The sequence below is a fragment of the Vollenhovia emeryi genome, unplaced genomic scaffold, assembly GCF_000949405.1.
Source record: "Vollenhovia emeryi isolate VEMERY1.0 unplaced genomic scaffold, V.emery_V1.0 DF939127.1, whole genome shotgun sequence".
Classification (NCBI taxonomy): domain Eukaryota; kingdom Metazoa; phylum Arthropoda; class Insecta; order Hymenoptera; family Formicidae; genus Vollenhovia; species Vollenhovia emeryi.
Window position 1 is genome coordinate 204,981 of NW_011967239.1, and position 27,649 is coordinate 232,629.

At 46.5% G+C, this 27,649-nt stretch overlaps 1 protein-coding gene across 3 annotated transcripts in view; it reads right to left on the reverse strand.

The window, feature by feature from the left end:
* LOC105568726 (AF4/FMR2 family member 4) overlaps positions 1–27,649 on the reverse strand; it is a 254,235-nt gene that overhangs the window by 184,534 nt on the left and 42,052 nt on the right. Inside the window, exon 1 of one of the 3 annotated variants that reach the window (XM_012024594.1) lies at positions 12,633–12,756. The exons of the other annotated variants lie outside the window; for them this stretch is intronic. Coding sequence (XP_011879984.1) covers positions 12,633–12,676 — 44 coding nt within the window. The 5' untranslated portion in view covers positions 12,677–12,756. Of the gene's footprint in view, positions 1–12,632; positions 12,757–27,649 lie in introns of those variants that run through there. 3 annotated transcript variants of the gene reach the window in all.

The window sequence follows — 27,649 nt, forward strand, 5'->3', positions numbered from 1 at the left end:
AACTAATGCTCAATAAATGCCCTAGTAATGCCCAGTAATGCCGCAAATCTGTACACCACAATGCCCTCAGCGGTTTCCCCCTCGGTTGAAAAATAAACAAAATGTGTGTACATGCATGTGGAGAGAATTTTCTCTTAAAATTTATCCTGAAAATCGCGTAATCGTGGGACAACCTGGCATTTTGAACAACTTTCTGAGAGTTTCCTAAAATTTTACTATACGTTTTAATAGTGAAATGTATGGTAAATTTCCAAAGACTCTCATAAAATTCTTCAAAATACCGTGCCGTCTCGCGATTTCGCGATGTTCAGGATAAATTTTAAGAGAAAATTCCCTCCGTAAAATTATAAAAAAATTTTTCATCAACACGAATTCAATCTTCTCGTAAGAAAGAAAAGCTCTGTCGCTTTTACGAATAAAATTTCGATAAGCCAAACAATTTAATTAAATAAATTACCTATTGTATAAAGAAATATATACATATTGTACGTTTATTTTTAATTTTTCCGAATATCCCTTCGTCGGACCAAGATTAAAGATATCGGAGAAAATTAAGTGTCATGTAAAATGTAGTAACAATCGATTCCCGACAATATCGAGGGGGATATCAGATAATTCGGCACGCAAACGGCTCGACTGCCGCGTCGGAAACGTTTCCGCGGGGTCGCTCGCATAATCTCGCCTACAATATTACCAACGTCCGCGCCTGAGAGACTCGTCCCCCTTTTTTTTCCGCGGAAGTTTCGCATGACAATCGGCATTAGTTCGATTGAGGGAAAGGAGACGAGTTATAACCGCGATAAAAAGGAAAAAAAAACAGCCGGGAGAGTCGAACGTGCATCGAACGTGACGGGGGAGGAGGAGGAAAGACGCGGGAATCCCCCGACGAGGCGGCGTGTAGAAAAAGCTGCACGCACGACGGCTCGCAAATACTATAGTCGTTGAGAGCCGCGAGTGGTCGAGATAAATAAAATATCCATAATTGCCGTGGCGTAATGTCCCCCGCGGAATCAATAGCCGGCTAAAGCTACACGCGCCTTCCACCTTACGTTTCCGCCAATCCTTGGCGACTCTCGCCGTAGCGGCCGACACAAAAGGTGCCCCCGAAATGTTCGCCGGGTCAACGAAACGCGACGTTCGCGTCGAGTTTGTTCGACAATGAACGCAAAACGCAAGAAATCGACCGGTCCCCGGCGTCAAACGTGAGAAGAATGAACGACCGTCGCCGACCAATTTCTCGCGTTGCGGCTTAGCGTCTTGCGCTTTTCGTGTCCATTGTACAATAGGCTTCAACGCTAATTCCCAAAGACACGATTCGCGACCAGATGTCGAGAGGCCGGGGCTCTCGATCAAATTACTCGCAGTGACGTTAATTCGATTTTCCCATCCGCGACGTATCGGCACTTTCGTTCCACAAATTCGAAAGGTATCGATTTTCCTCTGTCATATCAGATGATAAAGTATCGATAATAAAGTAGCGGCCACCACGGCAGGCAGTTCCATTATAGCTTCGTGGCATCATGTGCGCCAGCGCACGACTTTCTCTCTCTCTCTCTCTCTCTCTCTCGTAAACCGTCCCTTTGCGCTCTCTATTTCGCAGCTTTACTAGAATTTCTTTCCGCGGTGAAATACCGCTCAAAAAGGCGGCCACGTCGCGCCACCGGCGTCGTCTTTCTTCCGCGAATCACCCGTAGATCCCGCGATAACGTTCTCGCCGGATTCTTAACGATTTTTCACGTGCAAACGCGGCCGGATTCGCGCGACAAACGAATAAAAAAACGATTGCCGGATATTTCGCACGTTGGCGAAACTTCTTTCTCTCCGCGTTACAATATTTCCGGGGCTAATCAACCGTATCGGACCGTAGGAAGTGTCGAAAATTCGAAAAATTACGAAAGCGAAGGAACGCAGTCTTGTAAAACCTCCCCTGTCCGCGTAATCCTATCGAAATTCGCCAAGTGCCATCGTTTCTCCGAGCGACGTATCGCCGAGAAGTGATTTCTTCGCGACAGCGAAGACCGATCGCGTTAATCAAAAGATCGGCGGCGGCCACGAGGACGACTCCTCCATTAGCCTGCCTCGATAGTATCGCTGTGTAATTCGATTGTTGGCTCAGCGGCGACGGTTCGAGGGCCGCGGGGCGCGGCGTCGGCGACGACGGCGGCGACGGCAGCGGGCGGCTTTGAGTTCCTGAAATTGCAAACGACGAGGACGCGGAGGACGACAACAATGTCCGACGGATAGTCGGGGCGGCCTTTATCAAAATGGGTTGTCAGCCGCGGCCTTTATCGTCGAGTTATCGGGGCAAAGAGAGAAGCGAACGTCACGGCAAGATAGAAGGGGTATACACAGCACGCGTACATGAAAAAAATATCAGGCCACTCTGGATCAAGTCGGTTTCCACCGCGAATCAATGCGCCCGCCTCGTCGGCGCGCCGTCGTGCCGATAAACAGCGCGGTCCCCCGATCGGGGATGGGGAAAACGATGCAATTAACGATAATTAACGGCGGCGTAACGCGTAACGAGTCGCTCTAATTCAGCCGCCCCGGGGACAAAGAGACGTTTCGACGATTCAACCGACTCGGAGGAAACTACCCCCCCCCCCCCCACCCCGGTGTGTTTTACACAAACGGCCTCGGAGAACCGGCTGCGCGCGAGCCGACAAATTTTTAACAGCTAACGCTCGGACGCCTGTTAGCGCTAATATGAAATTCAAAATAGCGATCAAGTAATCCGGAGCGCCGCGCCTCGCTCTCGGAACCAGAGCGAGATACGCTTCGAGAACGTGGGGTTTTATCTCGTAAATCGATGCCGCGGAAGCAGGCACTCGCCACCCGACCGGACCAATAGCCTAGGATAATTATTGCCGTCGAGACTATAATCTTGTTCGTAATAGGACCATTACCGATATTGTCTAACACATCTGATAAGTGTGTTACCATCAAACATATTAATCATCCGAGGCAGTGGCCGGCACTCCAAGCTTCGCCGAAGATAACAAATGCTAGTAACATCGGGACATAAATGCAATCGGCAACGTTTGACTCCCGGCAAAAGACACGCCGATGGCTCCGACAAGGATGTCTCGCGCCCCAAAGTCGTCGAGAAGCTCCTCGCATTAAAAAAAAAATGCAAAAATACGTTCAAAAATACCGCAATATTTTTCAAGCGACGCGCTCTTCTCGTAGACGAGCGATTTGATTATCGGCGATTAATAAGCAGCGCCTCGTGAAAAATGAGGATGACGGAAGACTATTCTCGCGTCTCCGCGCGAACGTTGATAAATTAACATTTTCCCGAATCGATATCGCTTCGTCTCCTCCAATCGGCGCTCAAGCGGCTCGAATAACGATCGACTTGAAATGCCCCTCGCGCGTATCGACGCCGTCGGTAGCGCACATAAGTCGGCCATTCCGTAATTAACACGTCTCTCTCCCGCGACCGTTGCACCGTGCGCGCATACGCGCGCGCACGTACGCGCGGGACCGATGTTTATGTCCCGACGGCGTGTTTGCAAATACAAAGATAGGTATAATGCAGCCTTGCGCCGTGCGGCCGAGCACGTTATTCCGCGTTACAAATCGGCCGGAAACGCGAGAGCGTGCCTACACGTGTGCGCGCGTACGTGCGAGTGCACAGCCGAGCCATATGGTTGTATATGAGTTGGTTGCACGTCCCTCTCTCTCTCTCTCTCTCTCTCTCTCTCTCTCTCCCTCGATTTGTTAAATGCGCTCGTCTATCGCGCCGCGCAGTTTTCACCGTGCGTTATCGCCACGTTTTCAAAACGGACCCTTAGGTCCGGTTTCACCGACGTCGCTTAACTTTAAATCCCAGTTCAATTCATTCCTTGTCCCTTTCTAAGGGGACAGTTAGACGGAGACGGAGAATGAGTTCAACTAAGGTCAGAGATAGCGAAACCGCGCGCTGGTGAAACCGGACCTTAGGGCCGGTTTTTCCTCTCGGTAACATAATAGCTAAGCACGTCTATCTTTGTCCAATTTGCAGGTAAAACGAAAACAAATGTATTTGATTTAACTATTAGCTGAACCGGAAGATTGGAAGAGCCGAATCTTATCCGGAATGTCTCGAACGCAGAAATAACGATTCATCGATAATTCCGCGATCAGACTCATTGTTAGAGGAGAGTCCCCTATTGTGAGATAGGCTTCTAACGCGAGACAGCAGACTCTCAACGTCCAAAATCAATCGCAAATCTTTTTCGCGACGATTACACGATCTGACAATAAATTTTCCACTAAACCGATTTCACTTCAAGGGCAATAAATGCACGATGGAACCAATAGCTAACGCTCGTTAGTTTAACAGAAATCCCGCTATCTCGTGTTAGGAACTCGTTTCATAATGGGGGGAGGGGGGGGACTTGCGCGTGAAACTTCGCCGAGCAAGCTGCGAAAGCTGCAAGTAGCAAACCTTCTGCCTTCGGAGAAAAGTAACTCTGGTGCACGAGGGAGCAAGAAAGCGTAGCGCAAATCGCGCGGGAAAGCAATTATGCCTTGGAAAAGAGTAAGACCGCGTCGCGGAAACGACGCGGGGAAGCGACCGGTTAATCGACGGGTCTGTCGATCGGCCAATTTACAATATCACGGGGAGGTTCGACGATTAAATCGGGACGGGAGGCGTGAAATTTGCGATAACGCGCTCGGATTTTACGGGGCACGCTCCTCCCCGCGATACCTCTTCCGCGATAGCGCCGTAAAGATCGACCTTGAACACGTTCGTCGAGCAAGGGACTGCGTGGCGTACGGGGTGAAAAAGCAATAAAATCAACCGTGGAACGGTGCTCGTTTTCTACATATTTTATTCAGCTCCCCTATCCCTCTTTTCCTACCTTGTCAAAGTTAAGAATTAGCCTGCAAGTGTATAACCGCACAAATAATTCTTTTCAGCCTTCTTGAATCTAAAATGCCGAAAACAGTTTAGCTGCATCAAGGTTGGCAAAACTTCGGCAAAACTGATCTTCTCTATTAAAAACGACCTATGAATAGAAAACTTTTAGAAAGCACTGCAAGAAAGCATTGTTTCCCACATAAATTAAAAATGAATATAAAATTTAGTATCTCCAAAGTTCTCGTTTTAAAAATATGTATTAATCTCAATAAAACTTTTTTTTTAATTGAGAACTTATTATATTGGTTCCTTTTTAAAATAGTGATTAATATCTATGATTTAGTATTTAAAACAAACATCTGTTTTCATAAAGACTATAAAAATGACTAATATTTATATATAATAAATATATTTTAATTAAGTATTAGTTATTTTTCTAATTTATGCCAATCTATTCCTTTGGATGAAGTCCGGGACGGTAAAAACCGGAATTTACCATGGTTTTTCCGGCTCCTGAATTTTTTCAGCCAACCCTGACCTGCATCGCCATTAGTTTCCGGGAAAAAAATGTGGAAAGGACTACGAAAGGCTTAGGGGGAAAAAAAAGTTGGGAGAAAAGTGAAAGGGTACAAAGGCTACGACTGTCGTGCAGATAAAACTACTTTCGGGTAAGACAAGATTTCATCAATCAATTTCGAGATAGTTCTGACAATAGATGGTAGTATGACAAGAAATGGTCGGACAACACAAAGGCAAACTCTCCTCTTTCAATAACGAGACGTTTCGACATAATAAACGAATACAACTCACAACAGGATTATTAACGTAACTGCCGAAATACTAAAATGGTAATAAACTCAACTTGCATTATATTTAAGGCGCATCTACACTGAGAAAAATTTTCATCGGATAAACCAATTGAATAGTGAAACAGGAAACCTATAGTCAACCCAACTGGCAAGTTACTTTATTAGTGTACGTAAGCTAAGTAATGTATTGGGTGAAATGTCACTCCAACGTTTTTCAATAGCCGCAATCACAAGTTCTTTCGGGATGTTCGTGAAGAGTGAAATGACTTCCAGTAATACTAGCAGATCCCTGGAAGGAATGCAGATATCTTTGACTGCAATCGCCAGAGACCAGTAGTCTTTGATGCGTGACCGTGGTTTGTGGACATTAAAAACGTTGGAGTATTATTTGACCCAATACATACTAGCTTACTAGTTTTTACGTGCTCCAGAATTTATTTTAACTTCTACTAGGTTTAAGTTCGACGGACAGTTCTGTGAGCAGACCTTCGGAAGCCCCATGGGGTCTCCTTTGTCACTTATGCCGTCACACATGGTCGTAAAAGACTTGGAAACAGTATTGTCTGCAGAGACTAGATTTTTATGGAAGGCAGGTAACGGGCTACTTGAGAACCAAGCGCTGTAGGTGGTGCAGATATCAGGAAGATGATCCTAAATAAGTATCGAAACGTTCAAGACTAAATACAAATATTGCCAACTACAACGAAGTGTTGATTTCTGCGCCCCACCTACAGCGCTTGGTTCTCAAGTAGCCCGTCACCTGCCATAGAATGTTTCTGGACGCAAAGAGCGCATTGTAGATTACGCTTCAATGTCGTAATAAACACCGCGTTCTTTAGAGACTGAAAGTTTCGAGAAGGGAATCGCGAGATCTTCGAAGAATTATTTTCTTTTAAGCAGATCCGAGATTGGCAAATAAATTACAACACCCCGTGCCGGAGCGAAATGGGAGATCGATGATCAGTCTGGCTTACCAGAGACCGTCAAATTCCTGCGAGCGAGAGAGAAACGTAGGCTATCTCACTCTTCTACGATCGTTGCGAACTCTGAAGCCTCGTCTACATAGAAGTCGTAAAGTCGTAGTCGTAAGAATAGTCGACTATGATTGGCTAATTCTTATGTGTCTGACTGAATTGACCAATTACAGTCGATTATTCTTACGACTGCGACTCTGCGACTCTCATTGTAGACCCCGCATTATAGTCAGTCTCTGATTACAGGGTCTCTATGTATCTCTTACAAGTGTCGCGCGGCACGAGAAGGCGCGGTCTGTGCCGCGACCGCGTGCGTTTCGGCGCATCTTTCCAATGCGCAGGATCGAACGCTTCGCCGACGCGTTTCCATTATTTACACGAGGCACTCCCAGAGGCAAATGCATAACGCGCCGCCGTGCAAACAACGAGCGAGTCGAGGGACGAGAAATGGAGAAGAGTCTCGTTCAAGGCCGCGAAAGGATTCGCAGTCGTCGACTCGTTAGCGCCTCTCTCTCGCGCCAAGTCGCCGCCTCTGGTTACGCGTAATTGACACCGCGCTTAGATTTATAATTACGCGCTGCTATTGGGAGCCTTGACGATCGCGTCTCTGACGGGGAAGAAGCGGGAGGACACGCAATTTATCGCACGCGACTGTACAATCGGGACGCACAATCCTACGACCAGAAGAAGTTTCTTCGAAATCGAACAAATGTTCTTTCAATTTTGACCTTGCTAGACTTTTATTTAATTTCACAGAAATGATTTCTTTACTTTAATCGAAGTTTCATTTTGATTGAGATTGCAGTTTCTAAGAGAAATCATATTTATTTCCTTAAATGGTTTAGTAGAATTAAATGAAAATTGAGTAGATTCGAAGAAACGTGATCACAACGCATCCCATTTATTTCACTTAAATAAAACTTTTTTTACTGGGTGTAGAGAAGGAAGTGGCGTGCGCGAATATTGAAAAAAAAGTAACGCCAAAAAGTACGGAAAGAGCAGAGGCTAATGTCATAGGCGTCGGAAATGGACAAGATTAGCAAATAAGATCAAGTGCAGACTAATTAACGAGGAGACTGCAAAAGTATAAGTGGATGATTATAAGATTTCCAAGGAGCGAATAATTTTAACGTTTTAAACAAACATTACATTAATATCACATAATCATCGATCCGGAAAACAGGAGGAGCAAAAGATTTAAACGCACAGAGAAAACAGTGTCAGTTGAACTCTTTTATACTCAAACTAACGCGTTCATTGTTTTGTGGATACGCAACAATCTATAATCTTCTTAGAAGCATTTGATAATCTTACATTCCAACAATATTACAGTCTTATTTAAGTATTATAATCGTCGCTTCAAGAATACATGCAATTATGTTGACAATAAAATCATTTTAATCATTATAATCTTCGATCCGGAAATATGTTATTTTCTTCCAATATATCGTTTCCTTTCCATGCAAGAAAATTATTCTTAAGTAACAAGCATATATTTTGCTCGATTGAATTATATGAAATTGCTTCAGTCGAGTAAGTTTTTCTCCCTCTTCAAGACTGTCACGTTCAAACTAAACATATATTCAAAAGAAGAATATTCCTTTTCTCTGCGCGTATTAAATAGGTATTAATTATTTTAAAGAAACCTCGACGTCTCACTTTGTGACTCGAATTTAAAAGTCATTATTTTACACACACATATTAAATCGTATGATATTTAATTGTATAAAACAATTTAATATGTGCGTAAAATAACGAGTTTTTTTTAGATTTGAGTCACAAAGTGAGACGTCGAGGTTTTTACAAGAAATTAATACACACGTGTAAACAAATCGCTGACCAAGCAATTAATATTTCGATTCATATTACACGCGCGAGTGCGTCTTTATAGACAAATTCTAATTAAGTTTCCATACCGTCACATACTTTTCCCCTTACTGCGATTTGCGATAATGCGACAAGCACACCCTCGGAAAGGATTTCTGTTACCGAGACAAAAACTATTCTTGGCGCATTTATGTTTCTCACAACCTCATTTGGTATACAAATAAGACAATATCGAAATAAAATCAATAATTCTTATTCTCCTCTATCGAATTAAAAAAGATTGACTTATTGAGACAAGAGTACACAGTTGGAAAATTTGTGTTTACTTGTTAAAGAAAATGCCGGTTAAAATTTTTGTGTTAAATGTTTCACACATTCGTGTGTTAATTTAACATATTGCTCTTGTTTTAATTGCCTCAAATATTAAATTATTAAAATACGTGGAACGAAATGTTGAAACAGCACAATGTGTACTACATCGATCCTATTTTATGATACGTTCAAGTGTAATAGCACTGGATCCGAAAAGTTTTTCTGTGGGTTAAAAGGGGCAGTTAAAAACGCGAGCGCGAGGGAAGATCGCGGGGGAGACGAGTGGCCTGAAAAACGACGGATCCGCCGAGTACCTAAATTTTCAAGTACAACGATCGCGAATTAAAGCCTTTGAAGGCGCGGAGAATTATTCAGCGTCGACGATACGACCCGAGGAGCAGCCGTTCTTTTCTCACTCCTCATTTCCCCTGGCTCTCCTTTATCCCGACGCTCCATAATTTAGCGACCTACGCAGGCTCCTTCGGACGCCCGACGACGTCGTCGACAACCGGCAAGTATTTGGAGCGTCGTCGCCGCGCGGGCGCTCGGCCCTCGAATTCCTAAACGTCGCACTCATCTCTTCGACACTTCGCCGTGATCGCGCGCGCGCGCGCTTTCCTCCTCGTCGAAAGTTGGCTCGGAAATAAAACTCGTGACACGATTAAATTCATTCGCCCGGGAACGAGCGGCGGCGGAGTGGCTCGGATTTCAAGTTTCGCTAACTGCTGGTACGAGGCGCCGATCTAAAGTGTTTCGAATTAGGAACTTTTGTTACGCGGCACCAGTCGCGGAGTAAAATTGCGGCCACGCGCCGTAAAAGCACCGGGACCAGGGACCCTGCGATCGGAAGACTGGCCCATAAGAGTTCGTCAAATTCCCGCGAGCGAGGGGGAAACATCTACGATCGTAGAAGAGCGAGATAGCCATAGTTATGGTAAATATAGACTGAGCGACCCATTGAATAAGCTGAAGCTTGTGAAGAGAGAGAGACAGAAGATTTAAGAAGACTTCCTTTCTCTGTCTCACCACCGTGACTAAAGAGAATCACGATTCTTTTCTTTTACGGTGGTGTAAGACAGAGAAAGTCTTCTTAAATCTTCTCTCTCTCTCGCTTCACAAGCTTATTCAATGGGACGCTCAGGCCGGTATTCATAGTCCGTTCTTATATTTAAGATCACCTTAAGTATACTCTTAATGTGTTTTCAACCAATCACAGAGCCGTATTAGCCTCTTAAGACAACACTTAAGATGATTTTGAAATAAGAATCGACTTTGAATACCGGCCTCAGTCTATATTTACTACGTCTATGAAGATAGCCTGTTTCTCTCCCCTCCCCCCCTCTCTCTCTCTTTCACTCGCGGAAATTTGACGAACTCTTATGGCCGGTCTCTGATTACACGCTGAAAAGAAAAACGGTTTGATTGTATCAGCAAGACGCGTATGACAGAATGTACTTTGGTTAAACCAAACGGGAATTTCTAGTTAGCACGATAGGACGCTTCGTAACCAGCAGTTTGATAAACCTCACTGCGCACCTAGTAAATCCTAAAGAAATTCCGATTCGTTCATTTTCCAACGGACGATCTGGTTGAATCTACCAGATTTCTAATTAACGCAACCAGATTTTTTTCTCAGTGCACGGTCTCTATCCGGGGCGAATCCGCCCCCTCGCGGGGTGGACGCCCGTCGCCGGCGTCACGTGTTGCTAGCTGAACCTCGGGGTAACCCGTTTGTCGCGCGAGCGAGGAACGTAAGAATTGCATTCTACGAAGACGCGCAGTTTTACACCGTTTACCCGCGATCCGTTATCCCGTACGAGCCTCGCTCCAAGTCCCGCCGCTTTCATTGTTAGGCGACTTCCCGCTCCGGCGTTAAAATTACCGCTGTTTTCTTTCCCCCCCCCCCCCGGCTATCTGTTATCTCAATCCGAGGGAACGCGTGTGCGTACCGCGACAAGCGCGCCCTGGTTAAATCACTCTTCGTATCGTTGATGAATTCCTACGAAAGAACGCGGCCCGCCCCGGATTCTTCGCACCGCATTCGCTCGAATGTACGTACACGGTGTCCTATTATTATCGTATCGGCGGTAGTTAAGAATTCCTCGGTTAACCGTCGCGGCTTAAAGGCGTCGAACTTCCGCGACTCGCCTCCTCTCCTCCCCCCCCCCCCCATAATCGCGCCCGCTTTCGGCCTTTCCTCGAGACGCCGCGGTACCAATAATTTGTTGCATAATTAACGAGCGAAGACGAATTACTCGCGAACCATTTTTTATGTCCACGAAAATACAACGTCGGCACTTGCCACGTAATTAACAATCGAAAGTACAAGGTTTCGAGGAACTGGATGAAATCGCATTCCTCGGTTAATTACGAACAAACGCGGCTTCGACAGAAGTGTAATTAAAAATTAAATTGCAGAAACGCGTCGCGCGAAAGAGATTGAAAAACGGGCACGCACCCCCGGCATTATCGCCGAGGGGCGTCGATCGATGCCGAATTAGCCGAGGAAAACGCGTGCTAAGCTTTAGCCGCCGACTTTCGGGATTTCGATATAATTGATAAACCTCCGGCTCTCCTTCGTGGTGAGATTGCCGGTGTGTGCTTCAAAAAGATTCCCGATTATTAATACCCGAAGGAAATTAAAAAAATGGTGTGACTGGTGAGACGCCCAGAGTGCAGGGCGGCCCAGGTTCATAAATTTCGCAATAAATTTCTCTAATCTGCCAGTTGTGTCGTTTATTACCAATGCCCAGTGGGCATTACTTTATCTTATTGTCTTATTTCATCTTATTTATCTTGTTTTATCTCATTTTATCTTTATAATGCCCCAACTAATGCCCAAAAATTGCCCAGTAATGCCGCAAAACTGTACACCACAATGCCCTCAGCGGTTTCCCCCTCCATTTTCCTACATTGGTTAATTATTCGCTGGCGACAACAAGTCTCTATTCTTGTTTAAAAAATTCCATCAAACGTCCCCCGTCTCTCCCGTCTTTTTCGTTCGGGCTATCTCGTGGAAATTTGTTTTCTTCTTTCGCTTTACGTCACCGGGTCTCATAAATCCCACGTATACCCTTCTCGCCGCTCATTCCTTGGGCCCGTTAAAACACTAATATAATAATAAAAGCGATCCGGTCGAGAAAGGGTCGGGACGATCGTCTTCGCGGCCCCTAAAAATTCACGGGTAGCGCTTTCGGTCCTCGATAAACTCGCGACAGCAACTAATACCGTAACAAGCGCCATGCATCTGCGTCAAGATCAATAAACAAGGCGTCAATCTTCTGTGACTCATCCCCCATAATCGCGCCGCTTCACCACCACGGGGACTCGCTTCTGCGGCCGCAGTGACGTATCAGCGACCCCAAATTACCCCAGGCGAGCCCCCCCCGAGAGACTCCCGACATTCTGGGACTTTTAAAACGCCGCCGTCAAATGGACGACGGACGAGAGTCTCGGAGTATTAAATTTAAACGTCATTCGAGAGCTTTTAAACCGACTCGCCGCCAACGGTGGCCGAGCCATTTCCCCCTCCCGAATCGCTCGCAGGTTGCAGTTGACGACAATCGCGGTGAAAATTTCCCCGCGCAGGTAGCGAAAAAGTCTCGGGTGAGGACTTCATTTAACCAGATGTTAAATGCCCGACCTGATCCGAGATCGGAGAGATCTCGGAACTCTCCGGTTTGTTTTTCCTCTTCCGTCGCAAAATATTCTCGAAAAATCGAGGAGACCCCGGGGGCGAAGAAAAGAAAAACGAGTCGCGGACGGCCCGGGTGCCGTCGTCGCTTCGGCCGAGCGACAAGACACCGGAGGGGGGGGGGGAGAAGACGACGCGGGTAAAAGGCGGACACACTCTCCACTCACCGTGGCGGCTTCTTCATGGCTTGCGCTGGCTTGTGGCTCGGCATGTCACGTGTCGCTGCCAACGTACGTCGTCGGGCGTCGTTCCATGGTATCCGCGGCGTATATCCTCGCGTCGCGGGCGCTCTCGGGAGGTTCGCGGGGCGGGCGAGATCGACGCGCGTCTAGATTCTCGTTGGCGCGACGCGATCACGCACGACTACCAGCGCGCGCGCGGACGCGCGGCACCAACACCGCCGCCGCCGCCGCCGCCGTCGCCGCCGTCGTCGTCGTCGTCGTCGTCGTCGTCGTCGCGGTTGCTCTCGTGTCCGCCACCCTCCTCTCCCTCGTGCCGCCGTATAATAGTGGCGTGGTGTAACAGCGGAGTACGCGACGGGGGGGAAGCTCTGGCAACGTCGCCTCGCCGCACCGAAACGCCGTCATACACCCCGCGTGTGTCGTCTCACTCTCTCTCGCTCGCTCTTTTGCCGTGCGCTCGCACAACTTCCCGCTCATTCACCGCTCTCGCCGCTACTCCAATGTGTCCGCTCGTAAGTCCCCTGCGCCCGAGCGTGCACCTACTTCTACTACCTGCGCGCACGCGACCCGTACACACACGCGCGCGCGCGCACTCACGCACGACGGGCTGCCCACCGGCGATGCGCCGCCGACTCGCTTTCGCGGTGCCGAACTCGAGACACTCCGCGCGACCGCAATCCCCCTCGCGGCGTGTCCTCTCTCTCTTACTCACTCACTCCGTTTTCTTTTCCCTTTTTCTCGCCGCTCGTTCGGACGCGATTCGCGCGCGCGACAATCGGCGCGGGTCCGCGAGATACCGCTCGCGCGGGGAGGGCAGGGGGCAGCGTCGACGGCGCCGCTGTCTCACTTGCCGCGCGCGAAATTAGCCGAGATTCACGCTCGATTCGAACGCGACACACACAGAGAGAGAGAGAGAGAGAGATCCGCCGTCGCGTTCTGTCCCCCTCTCCTCGCGCGCTCGCTCCGTCCCTGTCCCGCGTCTCGCTCTCTCTCCCTCGCTCACTCGCACCACGTCTCCCGTCTCGCGCACGAAGCGGACTGTTTTGCCGCACTCCGCGAGCCGCCCGCGCGGCACGGAGCTACGCGGCCGCGCGGATCCGCGCGACGGCGAGACGGACGCACGGCGGTTTAAACGCGCGCGACGACACCCGCGGCCCCGAGTAGTTCGCCATCGTTCGATGTCACTTTAACGGAGGTACTCTCGCTCACTGCCACTGGCGGAAGCCATATTGCGATCACTGTCCGTGCGCTACCAGGAGCGCCAATCGGCGGCGGGACGGGGGACGTGGGCGCTCGCCCATTGGCTGAGCGCACCTGGCAACGCGGGCGACATCTGCGGGCGGACATGCGCGGCGCGGCCCGGGGGGCGCCCTGTTTTACCCACCCGCGCGACACACCGCGCGCGCACCAGCAGCACCGCGAATCCGCGGCGTCGCTTCCGATGCACCGCCGCGCGCGGCGGCGACCTTCGCTTCCGCCGTTCAATCGCGACTTTCGAAGAAGCTCCGCGGCCGAGTAAGTATCGCCAGTCGTTCGACCCGCGTGACGAATCCGTACGACCTACCGCGAAGAAAGGATGAGGAGACGATGACGCGATGACGCGGCAGAAATTATTTCCCCCCCCCTTTTTTTTTAGACGCAGTCTCTCCCCCCCCACCCCTATTTCCGCTAGAGTCTCGAATTATTCTGAGAGAAGCTGTTATTAAAAAGTAATGCGGTAGAAATGCGGTAGATCTGAGAATCCTCTGTACTCGGCGACGCGCTATTATTATCGCGATATAATCGCGGGGCCCCGAATCGAGGCGGAACATTGTTCCCCCGAGTAGCCGTGCCTAATTGTCGCGGAGTACAAATCGCGGACGATAAATTGTCGTGTATCTAATGAGCGATTAGGACAATAGCGTGCATTATTAAAGGCGGAGAGAGAGAGAGAGGGAGGGAGGGAGGCGCACTTGGATATTCTCTTTGACATTTAGGAATAATTCAAGTACGGGAGGGTTAAACGCGGAGGGATAATGGCCGCCTGCGACGGACACTCGGTCCATCAGCCGTACTGTGCCCGCGCATAAATTGCTTATCGCGTCCACCCAACCCCCCTCCCCCTCCACGCCCGGTTAGATAATTAGTCAGGGCATTCGATCACCCATAAGCCCTTCCAACTTTCTACTGACACCATTATCGAACAATGATCGCGTTGTTCCGGTCGCCGAGAGACGGAAAGACCGTCCGAAAGAGAGAGAGAGAGAGAGAACGAGCGGCCGGGATCGATCGCGCCACGCGCCGCGGAGACTCGTTTTGCGGCGCAGCAAAACAAAAACAAAAGGATAACAGGAAGCCGCACAACTTTGTCGCGCCGATCTGCCGTCGCGCGAAGTAGAACGAGATTAGAAAATTTCCGCGGTTGCGCCGGCGGAATATAGGTCGATACGTGGACGTGGCTGTCACTCGCCGCGGGGGTAAACAACGATTTTCGTGTCTATCAGCAAGCGCGGACGAGGCCGCGCGAGGGGACGACTTTTCGCGCTTTAATTTTGCATCCCGATCATTTCCAATACTCGCGAGCGAGTAAAAAGGACTCGGTAACTCGATCGGGAATAACGTGACTATTGACCACCAATCTGTAGCCGAGGAGGAAACCGCTGAGGGCATTGCGGCATTACTGGGCATTACTGGGCATTTTTTGGGCATTAGGCCTTGCTGGGGCATTATAAATATAAAATAAGATAATAAGATAAAGTAATGCCCACTATTTTTATTAGTGGACATTGGTGTACAAGATTTTGATCAGTTTCTTCCCCCTCGCTTAAAATTTCCAAAAACTCTCATAAAATTCTTCGAAATGCCGTGTTGTCGTGTGTGCTAAAGAATTTTATGAGAGATTTTTGAAATTTTCCCATACTTTTTACTAGTAGTTATACTTGTAATATACATTTTACTAGTAAAAAGTATGTTAAAATCGAGGGTGAAACCGCTGAGGGCATTGTGGTATGCAGATATGCGGCAGTACTGGGCATTACTAGGCATTTTTTGGGCATTAGTTTGAGCATTAGGTCTAGCTGGGGAATTATAAAGTTAAAATAAGATAAAACAAGATAATAAGATCAAGTAATGCCCGCTGGGCATTAGCGTACAAGATTTGGGTCAGGCGGTTTCCCGCTGAGGGCATTGTGGTGTTCAGATATGCGGCATTACTAGGAATTTTTGGGCATGTGTTCGGACATTAGGCCTTGCTGGAGCATTACAAAGATAAAATAAGATAAAGTAATGCCCACTGGGCATTAGTGGACATTGGTGTACACTGTACAAGATCCTGGTCAGCGGTTTTCCCCTCGACTATAGCTTTTGAATCATTGATTCATCGTGAATCATCCTTTATCTTTTTCGTACGCTTAGAGCAACTTGTCGATTAAGTTTAGCCCTTCAATCGTCACGTCTAGGGACGCCAACGTAAAAATCAATTTGTCTCTTTTACGTTGAAAATATTTCACATATTTCCTTTGTCTTACTAGGTCTTCGAGTTCATGTAGAATATGAAGGCCTGTGTGCCCGATGCTAAAACTTGGTCCAAGTTCTAGTTTCGAGAAATGTGTGGCCAATCAACTTGCAGCTGTGCCATAACAGCTGCAAATTGATTGACTATACACGGGGAGAGAGTTTTCACTTAAAATTTACCTTGAAAATCATGCAATTGTGAGGCAACACGGCGTGTCGAGGAACTTTATGAGAGTCTTTTGAAATTTTATCATACATCCTACTAGTAAAATGTACGGTAAAATTTCAACAAACTCATCAAGTTCTTCGAAATGCTATCCCACGATTAAGTACACATGGGTTTTCAGTATAAATTTTAAGCAAAAATCGCGTACATTTCTCGGAACTCGGAAGTTCTAGCACCGTGGACACAGGCGGTAACAAAAGACTCCTCAGTTTAGAAAGTAATTTATCTTAAAAACCTTGCGCGACAATTAGAGGGTTAAATTTTCGTTGTCTTCAACTTTTCATCTTAATATCATACGTTAGCTTAACGGACAACGTGGCAGCCGCACTTGGCGACATTAGATTGTTACGAATCAATTACGTTTCTCCGGTTACGTCTCTCAATAATATATTTCGCGTGAAATAAAAACGGCAGAACTGCGCCTACTTTCGCGAGCGCTGAGGAAACACCTCGCCACCGCAGAGGAACGAGAAAACAGGAAATGCCGTCTCTTTTGCGGTTTAGCTCTGTATCTCGACATATGGCGACCTCATATACCAGCACTACAACACTTTATCAATAAAACAATTGCGACAGCCAATTACGGGCGAATGGCGTGCTGTCGTTAGATATTATTAACGCCGAACGCATTACGCCTCGGATCTGCGCAGAAAATAGCGCGAGAAAGTAACGCCGAGGTATTTAACATTGCACAAGTCCCCCATATCTCCCCATTATTTCCCCGTGGCGCGCGCGCGTAAAAAATGTCCCGTGTATTTTCAAAAAATAATTCCAGTAAATCGCGTAACCTGCGTATACGTCCCGATACTCCGTATGCAGCGATTGTGTACGGTAACGCAGTTGTTTTCCTGGTCTCACGATTTATTATTCGCACACACACACACACATGTGGCTTTATCGACTTGAAGAAATATGTCCTTGAAAAATTCAAGTGTGTTTCAATCTATGCGGTAAGACACGTTCGATTTACACAAACCGGCGTATGTTAAACGTCATCGGCAGATAACGAGCACGATTGTGTTTATCGCGATCGTCGTTATCGCTGCATTAGTTGTCGGGGGTCGTCGTTATCGCAGCCGCTGTTCCATCAATCCTCCAATTGAAACCCGGGTCGCAATGTCGCAATTGTACGCGCGATTAATAATTTAGATATCGATTTCAGATGAATAAAAGATCTGAAATTATTCGCTTTCAAATCGCCGGCGTAAAACAGAACGCTTGCAATTGAATGGTCGAATTGCGTGGAAAAAAAATTAACTATTATGACGAAGACTTTCTTTGAAACCGATTATAAATGCAACAGTGATTTCCCGCGTACGCTAAAAATTATTTCGTGTTCCAAAATATTGTGCATCGTATAATATTTAAAAAATTTGTCTCACACTTGGACGATAAACAGGCTTACACGGAACGAAAAATGTGGCTGCCGTAGCTAAAAGCTGCACGTGGCAACTACAATTTCAGTTGTAAAATATGGACAGCTAATATTTAGTTGCAATAGCTAAACATTTTGCTGCCATGCCTGTTGTATCAGGTGCGACAGCAAACCGTTCGCTGTGGTTTAGAAATTTATAGTTGCGGCAGCAGAATATTTTTAGCAAACCACGATTAGCTGTGGTAGCGAAGTTCTTTTTCAGTGTACTCTCTGTTCGATTTTCGAGCACTGAGAAAAAGTCTTTGAAAATTTATTTGTGGCATATAATGTTTATCTCACCAAAATAAACATTATTTGTGCCATTTGAAAATGTATTTGTTGCATATAATGTTTATTTCTTTTAGTGTACTCTCTTTTCAATTTTTGAACACTGAGAAAAAAGTCTTTGAAAATTTATTTGTGGCATATGTTTATCTCACTAAAATAAACATTACTTGTGGCTTTGAAAATACATTTTCAAAGACTTTTTTCTCAGCAAAATATCTTCCGCAGGTCGGAAGCCTCACAGTCTCTCCTCTTTGTTTCTCTCGTTTTAGCGCTAAATGTTAATTGGACCAGCAAATTGTCCAAACGAGTATCGTTCAATTCGACGTATGCCACAGAAAGAAAAATGTAGCTGTCGTAGCTAAAATCTGCGTGCGGCAACTAAATTTCAGTTGTAAAATATGGACAGCTAATATTTAGTTGCGATAGCTAAACATTTTGCTACTGTGCTTATTGTATCAGGTGCGACAGCAAACCGTTTGCTGTGCTTTAGAAATTTACATGTAAATTTCGAAAGCAGTTGTCAATTTCTAAACTGCAGTTGTGGTAGCAGAATATTTTTAGCAACCCACGATTAGCTATGGTAGCGAAAATCTTTCTCAGCGTACTTCTCTATCGTCCGCTAGTTACTACCGCGTTCTCCGCTTGGAAAATTCACCCCATGTTCCAACATAGACAATCCACCGAACGTCTCCGCGACTTATCCGCGCGTCGCGATAACAAAAGTGTGAAGCAAGAAACTGGTAAAGGGTTATGCAAACGACAGCGGCGGTCGTCACAGTGCCCTTACATCGAGCGGAAAATTACTAATTTACAGTCCGGCACAATTTGCCTAATCGAAATACCCCCCCCATCAAGGTCTGTGCGACGGGATCGTCTTGATTAAACGTAGATACAGCTGTTTGATCAAAGTGAAGTTAAGCTGAATTGAAGCTTTGCGGGGATCCGCGAAAAGTTCGCTGATGCAGCGGCGCTACGCCACCGGAAAAATCTCTCGCCGTAATAATTCCATGCGTAATGATATCGCGATAATTCCGTTACGACCAAATTGCTTCTGTAATAAATACGGGCGAGACCAAATGGGCGATTAAAATTTGTATTAACGAGAAAATCGACAAGATATAAAATGTTTATATTGAGAACGGCACAATTGACGTATAGATGCCAATACAATGTTTCGCGTTATTCGCGCAAATCAGGTTGATAAAAATTTTCACCTTTTCAATGTAATTTTTTTCCAAGTCTGCATAACGAGTTTGTATAATTAACCGCGATATGCATTTAGATAAACGCGATTCGACATGAATAGTTATGTCTCACATCAGCGTGGTTTTCTATCTTCAGGTGTTCTTATATTCCACTATTAACCGCCGAGAGGCACATGGAAAGAGAAAGGTACTATATACATGCGAGCGGATACGCAACGGGTAAACATCAGTCACCGCGATCTTACGCAGACTCCGTCCTGACCGCGCATGTTTCTCGACTTCGGAAAATGATTTAACAAGTGCCATCGCTTCTGATAGTAGCCCGAGTCTGCTCGACACGGAAAAAAGTATGATGTATCAACAAGATCAGTGTAATTGAAATACAATCGTTGAAACAACGTCAGTGTTAATAAATGAAAAACATCAGATTGTTGTCTTAATAATCTGAATATTTAGTTCAATGCTTAAAATTCAAATCCATAGCGAATGCAATTGAGTGAATTATTTACGTTTGTGACGTTAACGTTTAATTCAAGCAGCTTCATTTTGCTTAATTCAACAGCAATTCCCCCCCCCCCCGTGTACTCGGGGAAAGAATAAAACTTCTCGCGACGAGAAGCTCGAACTCCATTCGGTCCAAAGGCAACATTCTTCCGTTTTTACTTTTACGGAATAGCGATTTTATACTTTCAGCGCCGTTGCTGAATGAAAGGAAACGGCGATACATCTCCGTAGTCGTCGGATACTTATCTCAAGGCGCGAGAAATTTAATCGTAGGTGCGGGAACGAGTTTTCCATCGTGACGTCAGATCTCATACATCCGATTAGATTCCACCCCCCGCAACGCGACGGCGCGGTAATCTCGCGGCTTTGTCGGCGACGCATGCAGAAAAGGACGTGCAACAAGTCCTCGTCAATGGCCTCTTTCGGACGTTCCTCCTCTTCCGACGTCGTTACGTCAGCGGTGACGCATGACTTCCGCTACGTCACGCCGACGCGCCAACGCTCGATGACGTACGCGCTTTCCACGCGCACCACCCCTCTCCCCCCCCCACCCCCAGGAGAACAACGTCACTATCCTATGCAGTTTACTGCAAATTACTACCATCCCCGATCGCATCGATTATTAATTTACGTGGGCGGCAGATATTCAAGTGCCCGATGAGGCAAGTGAGCGGCAATTCTAGGAACACGTGCCGTTATTTAGTTATGCGCAATCTCGCGGGACGGCCAGCAGTCGCAACCAGTGAATCATCATCGGACGTGCTCGTGCAACCTGAAGTCACGACGCACAAAAGCAACGACGGGCTGCCTTTGTATCAATACAATTTTATCATTTCTGTGAGAAGAATCGGACCTTACTTCACATTTTCAACCAGAAGACTGCGATAACTTTCGCACGCGGTAGACCGATAAGGTTCGCAAAGGGATAAGCGCTAGTCCATGCGTCTCCCGTGAATTCCTAAAGATATCATTTGAGCAGACAAACGTCAGCGTCGGCAATAATCGACAAATCATAAAGCAAGGACTCCGAGATTTGAATCCCAAGGAATCCCCGTCATTCCTTCGAGGTGGAAGCGGACAAACGCACCTATCTGTCTCCCTCCCTTCCTTCTCTCGCCCTGGGATCCTTTGTGCAGCCTGACTCGGGAAGAAAAGTGGGAATAGCGCGAGAACGTTAAAGAGAGAAAGGCAGACGGGCAGGAACGGGGCAGGAAAGGGAGCGGAAGAGGGAGGGAGGGGGACGCGAAAGTCCCTCTCTATTGATTTCCTACCGAGAGTGGGCCAACCAAGGGAGGATTAGGTATCGGCTCGTCTCTCCGTGGCGTCTCCTTCATCCCTCGGCCGCCCTTCGTTTCTTTGACGAGTCTGCAGTAATTTAGCAAACAAGTTGTCCGAACGAGAGATGTGACGTACGAGCTGTCCCTACGGCGAAAAGAACCGCGCAAGTTTCGCACAAGTCAAAAATTCCGACCGAGCAAAACTCGAGTCTGTGAAGAGTTGACTGACCGTGCATCCTAAATTCCTCGTAAATCACGAGCTCGGAAGGAGATTTATGGACCCTGTCGAGTTAATAATACGACGCACAATAACAGGCTGAAGCAACGGGCAATATTATCAGAAGGTGGCGCACGATACCGCGCTCGCGATTAATTGTAAAGCTAAATAATTAGTCCAAATCGCATAGCTCTCAATAAAGCAACTATTAAGGTAGGGAGAAAGGGCCAATGCGAGCCAACCGCAGGTGTCCGTGGGAAATTATCCAGTGTGGAACTTTTAAATCAATTTATTGAAATACCCAAACGTTTCGACCCTTTTCCGGGCCATCCTCAGTGAAGCTGGGATCAAAAAGTAACGCAACGGTGTTACGAAAACCTTCATGTAAAAATTTTTTAAGTTCGCGAATAAGAAACGTTAACTTTAATACCTGAATCGACCAATAACGTACGGCGCGTAGAGGACTACTCGTCGTCGCGAGTATCCTCTGATCAGTTCAAAAAATTCTTTAAACGATCGCCAGATAACCGCTAAATAATTAGAACCGAGACGTCGGACACGGCGCGCGTAAATCGGCAAGTTAGCCCGAAAGACTCGCCGAAACTTGCCACGTACGAAGTACGCAGATGCAGACGCAGACGAGGTCTCGAGGTGACAAAACCGAGACGGGTGAAATTACATTCGATTGAAAAGAATTCAGCGAGAGGGGGGCGAAAAAAAAAGAAGAAGTGAACCGACAAAAGGGACGCCGGAGCGACTGTGTCTTCCACGCGCGTCCCAGCCTAACCCTCCCTTTCTCTCGCTCTCTCTCTCTCTCTCTCTCTCTCTCTCCCGGCCTAGGCTCCCTCCGTCTCTCTTCCCCCGTGGACCTGTCGTGTCCTACATCCTGCTCGCTCTTCGGAGCCGGTCGAAGCTACGCGGTGGTAAACGGCTATAATACAACGTGCCGACGAGAGAACGAGAGCGGCGGCGGCGGCGGTAACCACTCTCGTCGTATTGGTCGCAACGGCAGTTCCGTAGTACCAGCGATAGCGGTGGTAGTAGTACCACCGCAGACCTGCCCACGACGAGAGTAAACGGCGAGAGTATTATTAGCAGTAGCGTCGACACGCGACTATCGCCGCTACGCGACCTGTAATCGCGCCGCGCCGATATCGACGTATCGGTCGCGCCGGCCACGGCGCCCAAGTACCTCCCCGTGATACCGTGTGATGTAATACGCGTATAATAAGCGGAATAATGACGATAATGTTTTTTTCGGTAGGCTGCCGTCGTTTGTTCTCGATACCGGCGAGATACCCGGGCGAGAGGCCCCGCCGTGAGGCGCTGAATAATAATTCTGCCAATAGTTATTGTAACATATTCCACGTAGCCTTGTAATAATCGAGGCGTTAACGATTTTTTTTACACCGCGATACGTTATGAAGGAATTATATGAATAAGCGGCACTGTTTTATTAATTTTACAACTCGTGGTATCACGTCGCGATGATTTATTTGCCCCCTTTTCTACAATCTCTACTCCATTCCTGATATGCCAAACGGTCATTTACGTCCGAAACGTATTTACCATTGTAATCTACTTTTAGCAATCGTTGTCGCCTGCCGATAACATCGACGATAAGATCGCAGTGGAGCAGCCTAAGCGAAGCAATTAATGCCTGTCGAGCGGAGAGCCTGACGACGGCACGTAGCCGATTTCTCGGGAATTAGAAAGATGCCCGACGAGAGGCGTTTAGAGGATTACGCAACCGGTTCGTGACCGATCTGCACACACGGCTGGATCGCGGCGATCGTCCGCGATGCGATTACGCGTCCGACTATAGGTTCCTCGTAGCTGCATCGTTCTAGGCTCGGCTCTAACTCGGTCAACCTTTACCGTGAAATTCCACGCCGCGGGGAAATTCGTCGCGACGACGAGCTTTCGCTCGAAGGAACCGACTTGCGATTCCATCACGCTCTTCCTCTCCCTCGGCCGTGGTTTTATCATCCTAACTTTATCCGCATCAGCGTTAAAGTAATATATCGGACTATCCTCTGGATGGGAATCTTCACACGCGGATTGCACGCGTATCGCCGGTCCGTAAATAACAAATTTGAGAGCTTCCCTAGGACATAAGCCGTAAATCCGCATCTCCTCTCGCCGCCCGTTCGCTTTCCAGCACCTCAATAACCACAATATGTCGTCAATATTAATCACCTGGAATAACAGGAATAGAGGACCGGCTGTCGCTTGCCGAAGATAACGCGGTCTTTAATATTTACTTAATATACTGACACTTCCGTAAGCGCTACCCTGATCGATAAAATCTTTCCCACGTATCTCCACGCAATCGTGCTTAACTGTTACAAACGGGAAAGTACCGGAGGGTCTCACATTGCAAACTTTAAAAATACACTTATCTAAATAGTATTTCGTTGCTTTTGCAAAATGTAAACCTAAAGATATCCATTAGATAAATAATTTCATAACCGGTACGTTCTTTTATCAGGGAAAAGGGGACAACTTTTTTAAGATATTTCTAAGGAGATGTACGATACTTACACTGGCAGAAAAATATGGTTGCTATTACTAATATTATAGTAATAATTACTATAAAAATGATATTCCTGCCTATAATTATTTTACTATGCAACTATAGTTTCAAATACTACATATTTTTCTATCGATGCACTAAGGCTCGTTTATAGTCAGTTCTTATATTTAACTTTGTCTTAAATACATGTCCAAAGAGTATTTAGTCAAAAAATTATTCGTATAAACGTTGTACAGACCATTTGTCTGGATAAAAAATATTACAAGAGATATTTAAGATGATCTTTAAATACGCTGATAGAAAAATGATTAGATTAACTATAATCTCACTATATTTTATAGTGAATTTTGGTTCCAAACATAGTTTTATAGTTTTATTAAACAGGCAAAATATAGCAAAGCGAACACAAATTTATAGTTATTAATTTTTGCATCACTGTGTCTATATAGTTGCTATTATTAATATAGTAATAATTACTATAAAAATAATATTCCTGACTATAATTATTTTACTCTGCAATTATAGTTTCAAATGCTCCATATTTTTCTATCAGTGTATACTTCCACATAAAGTGTCTGAATTTTCTGTTTACAAATTTGGGGGAATGAAAAGGAAACATGTGGAAGTCGTATTTGCGCGGCGCAAGAAAGAGAGGGCAGTAGGAAACGCGTTGTAAACGATAATATCGAGTTCCATAATAATAGCGTTCATCCATAACAACCGCAAAACAGCGCGATCAAAATCTCTTTCGCCGATAAACATGCACACACGCGTGCGAACACGCGGAGAAATCAACAGCGGTTACACATTCGACTGTTAACTGGTAATTGGTTTACATATCATTTAAATCGGTCGCCCTCGCCCGCTTTCCCACATCATCGCGGCATAATAGATGTTATCGGCGTTGCGTGGCTCGCTTAGGAAATCAATTAATGCAGCTACCTCTCGGCAGATTTGTGTCAATCACAAATCGGAGCGTAACGCGACGAGAGATGGATCGAGCCGTGTAAACGTTCGCGTACTTCCACGATTTTACAAAATCATTATCCTAATTGGGCGTAGTTGTGCAATAGCGCTCTCGGAATATTCGGCCATTCATCGATTATGGTCATTTCCCGAGAAACAAAGCGCTACGCTGAACGGAAAGTAGAAGCGAGACATCGGGGCGACGTATTTTCCTCTGGAATTCGGATTATTGTTTATACTAAATACCGTTTAACACAAATGCAAGAGCAAATCTCGTTTCGTTTTGTATTATACCCCGCGGACTGTCATTATATCCATTTACCTTTCTCTCTCGTGCTCTAATTATATTCAACGATAAACTTTCGCAATCCTAAAATTTAAACCGTTGTTATATATAAAAAAAAACGTGCGTATCGTTAGGTAAAAAGTAACCGAAACTTGGTACTCTTATCCAAAAAGATCACGCTGCATTTTTCTCAGAACGTTTACTTCTTTACTTCATATTTGAGATTTTAATATCCCTCAAATAACTCCAACTTCTGTCATCATATTTTCGATACTAGAGTCCATGTACATACAACCATGGGCCTACTAGAAGTCTCACAAATCGCAGAATTTTGTGCGTCGTGACCCCCTCTCTTGCATATATCGCGGTGCGTCAGATATACGGGACCTACAAGTTTAACGCCGATTCCGAACGGCTCTATAGAGGGGTGTTTGTGATAAGACACTCTCGGTGGTTCGTCACAACCTGCCGAGAGGTGACGATCGAATAAAAACCCAACAACGATGGTTAGATTCGAACTCGGATCTTCGGCTCGCCAGACTGGCGCACATCTCTCTGCGCCACGATCGCCACGGGACGAGTCTTTCTATTTTCCAGGCAATATACTCGCGCTGCGCTCCGACCCCGTATTTAACGCGACAATCTCGAGCGTTCGCGTCACCCGTGGAAAGAAAAATGATCAGCGCAATGTAACCGGATAATTTGAATTGTACGCGAGAGTTTGATTGCTTGGGGAGCGTCTAATTCCCAGTCGGTGGCGGCGCGCTTAAATAGTTTACGGCACCGCATAGCTCAGCGATCGGCGTCTCCTGCCGATAAATCCCCGTATTGGTTTACGTACGTCGGCGCGACACACAGACGGCAGATGCGTGGGGAAATCAATTAAAGGAAGCGCGCGCGGAACATTTCGACGGGGAACAATGGACCCGTATTTATGAGTCGCGGTCATACGCGACGCGGAGTCGTCGAGTCGAATCGTCCATTTCACGATGGACGCGCGCGTGTTGTTCCATTCCATTGTTACGCCGTTTATTGTAACACTTTTTTTAACCCACGTGTGCGCGCGCGCGCGTCAATGTAATCTGTACTATTTTCGTGACAGAAACACGACGGACGCGTTTTGCGTAATCGCGTCGAAACGAGGCGCATTGTCGGAGAGAGGAATGAAAGTTTGATTTACTCGCGATTTATGTCGATGCCGCGCCCGATAGATTTTCGTCCATTTGCACGCGCCTTTCGCGCTGGTTAACAATTTAACGCTTCGATGGCAGCGCGTTAATGTTAGTGGGATCAATGATATCCATTCATTTACATCGTTAAGCGGCCACGCATGCGAGCGGACTATCTTATAGAATATTTTATTAATTATGGGATTAATGTACGTCGAACATGAATATTAATACATATCATCGCGGTATCCCGATTTCGCTCGACGACCGCGTATAATGTATGTTTAATTCAACGAAATAGATTCGCCGCGTGCAGCCTCCAAACTCGCGCGCGTGAGCGGCGCACGTACGTACAATATTTCGCGAGGCTCGCGGACACTACGCAAAATTTGTACCGCCCTTATCGATTTCCCGTAAATCGGAGTCACGCACAGATGCGCAAAACGAGTGACTAGGGGTCAGCAAGATAATGCATCTACATCAGTGCGCTACCGTCGAGTGATTTAGTGGTGGTTACCCGAGCTCCCCTCGACAATGAGTCACTGTTTCTCCTCCATCAAATACAATACCTACTCCGTAAGTGCATCCATAGATAGCGCGTAGGTCGAAGCGATCGCAGAGGCGATGCTGCGCGCTACGATCTACAAACGCTACTTTTTAAACGTAAAGTCGCGCAATATTCAACTCGTCAGCCGGGATTTACCACGCGAAAGGGTTCGAGAGACTTTAGTGCATTTCACGAGGATAAGCATCGGTGAAACGTCATCTTTACGACTGTCACATTTTTTCTTGTGGATCTTCGGTGAAAATAAATCATGCTCGCTTCTACCAATGCAGATTAACTTTTAATCCCGGTTTAAATTACTTGTTATCTCATTTCCGAAACTAGAGAAGGGTACAAAGTAAGCTGAGCCGAGATTAAAGTTAATCTGCATTGGTAGAAACGGACATAAATCTATTAAAAAGATACACGTCTGTTTAATTCTAAATCAGAGTTTGTGTTTAGAGACCCATCGCTTAAATCTTTCTTGAAAGTCTAAGTTTCCAATCAATCTTTATCCCTTATCAAGTTCCCTGATGCCGCACAACGATCTAATAAACACAAATCGATTTAAACTTTCTGTACTCGGTAGAAATCAATCTTATCTAGATCTATCGTGTTTGGACACGCCCTGACAAATATCATACAACAGCAGGTATAAGTTGCAAGCGCAGTAAGGGTTGGTTACGTGGCGACTGTTACCCTTCAGAGTGAAAGGGTTCAGGTGCACCGCGACCGGCGCGGCGTGTCGACATAATCGAGGATCACGCGATGATGCGAAGAAGCAACACCGCCTTCTCCGTCGTCGACAGGCGGAGTACGACCTACGAGGCTTACCGAGACATTCTGCGTCCCGTTGAGTATGTGGGTCGCGAAATGCC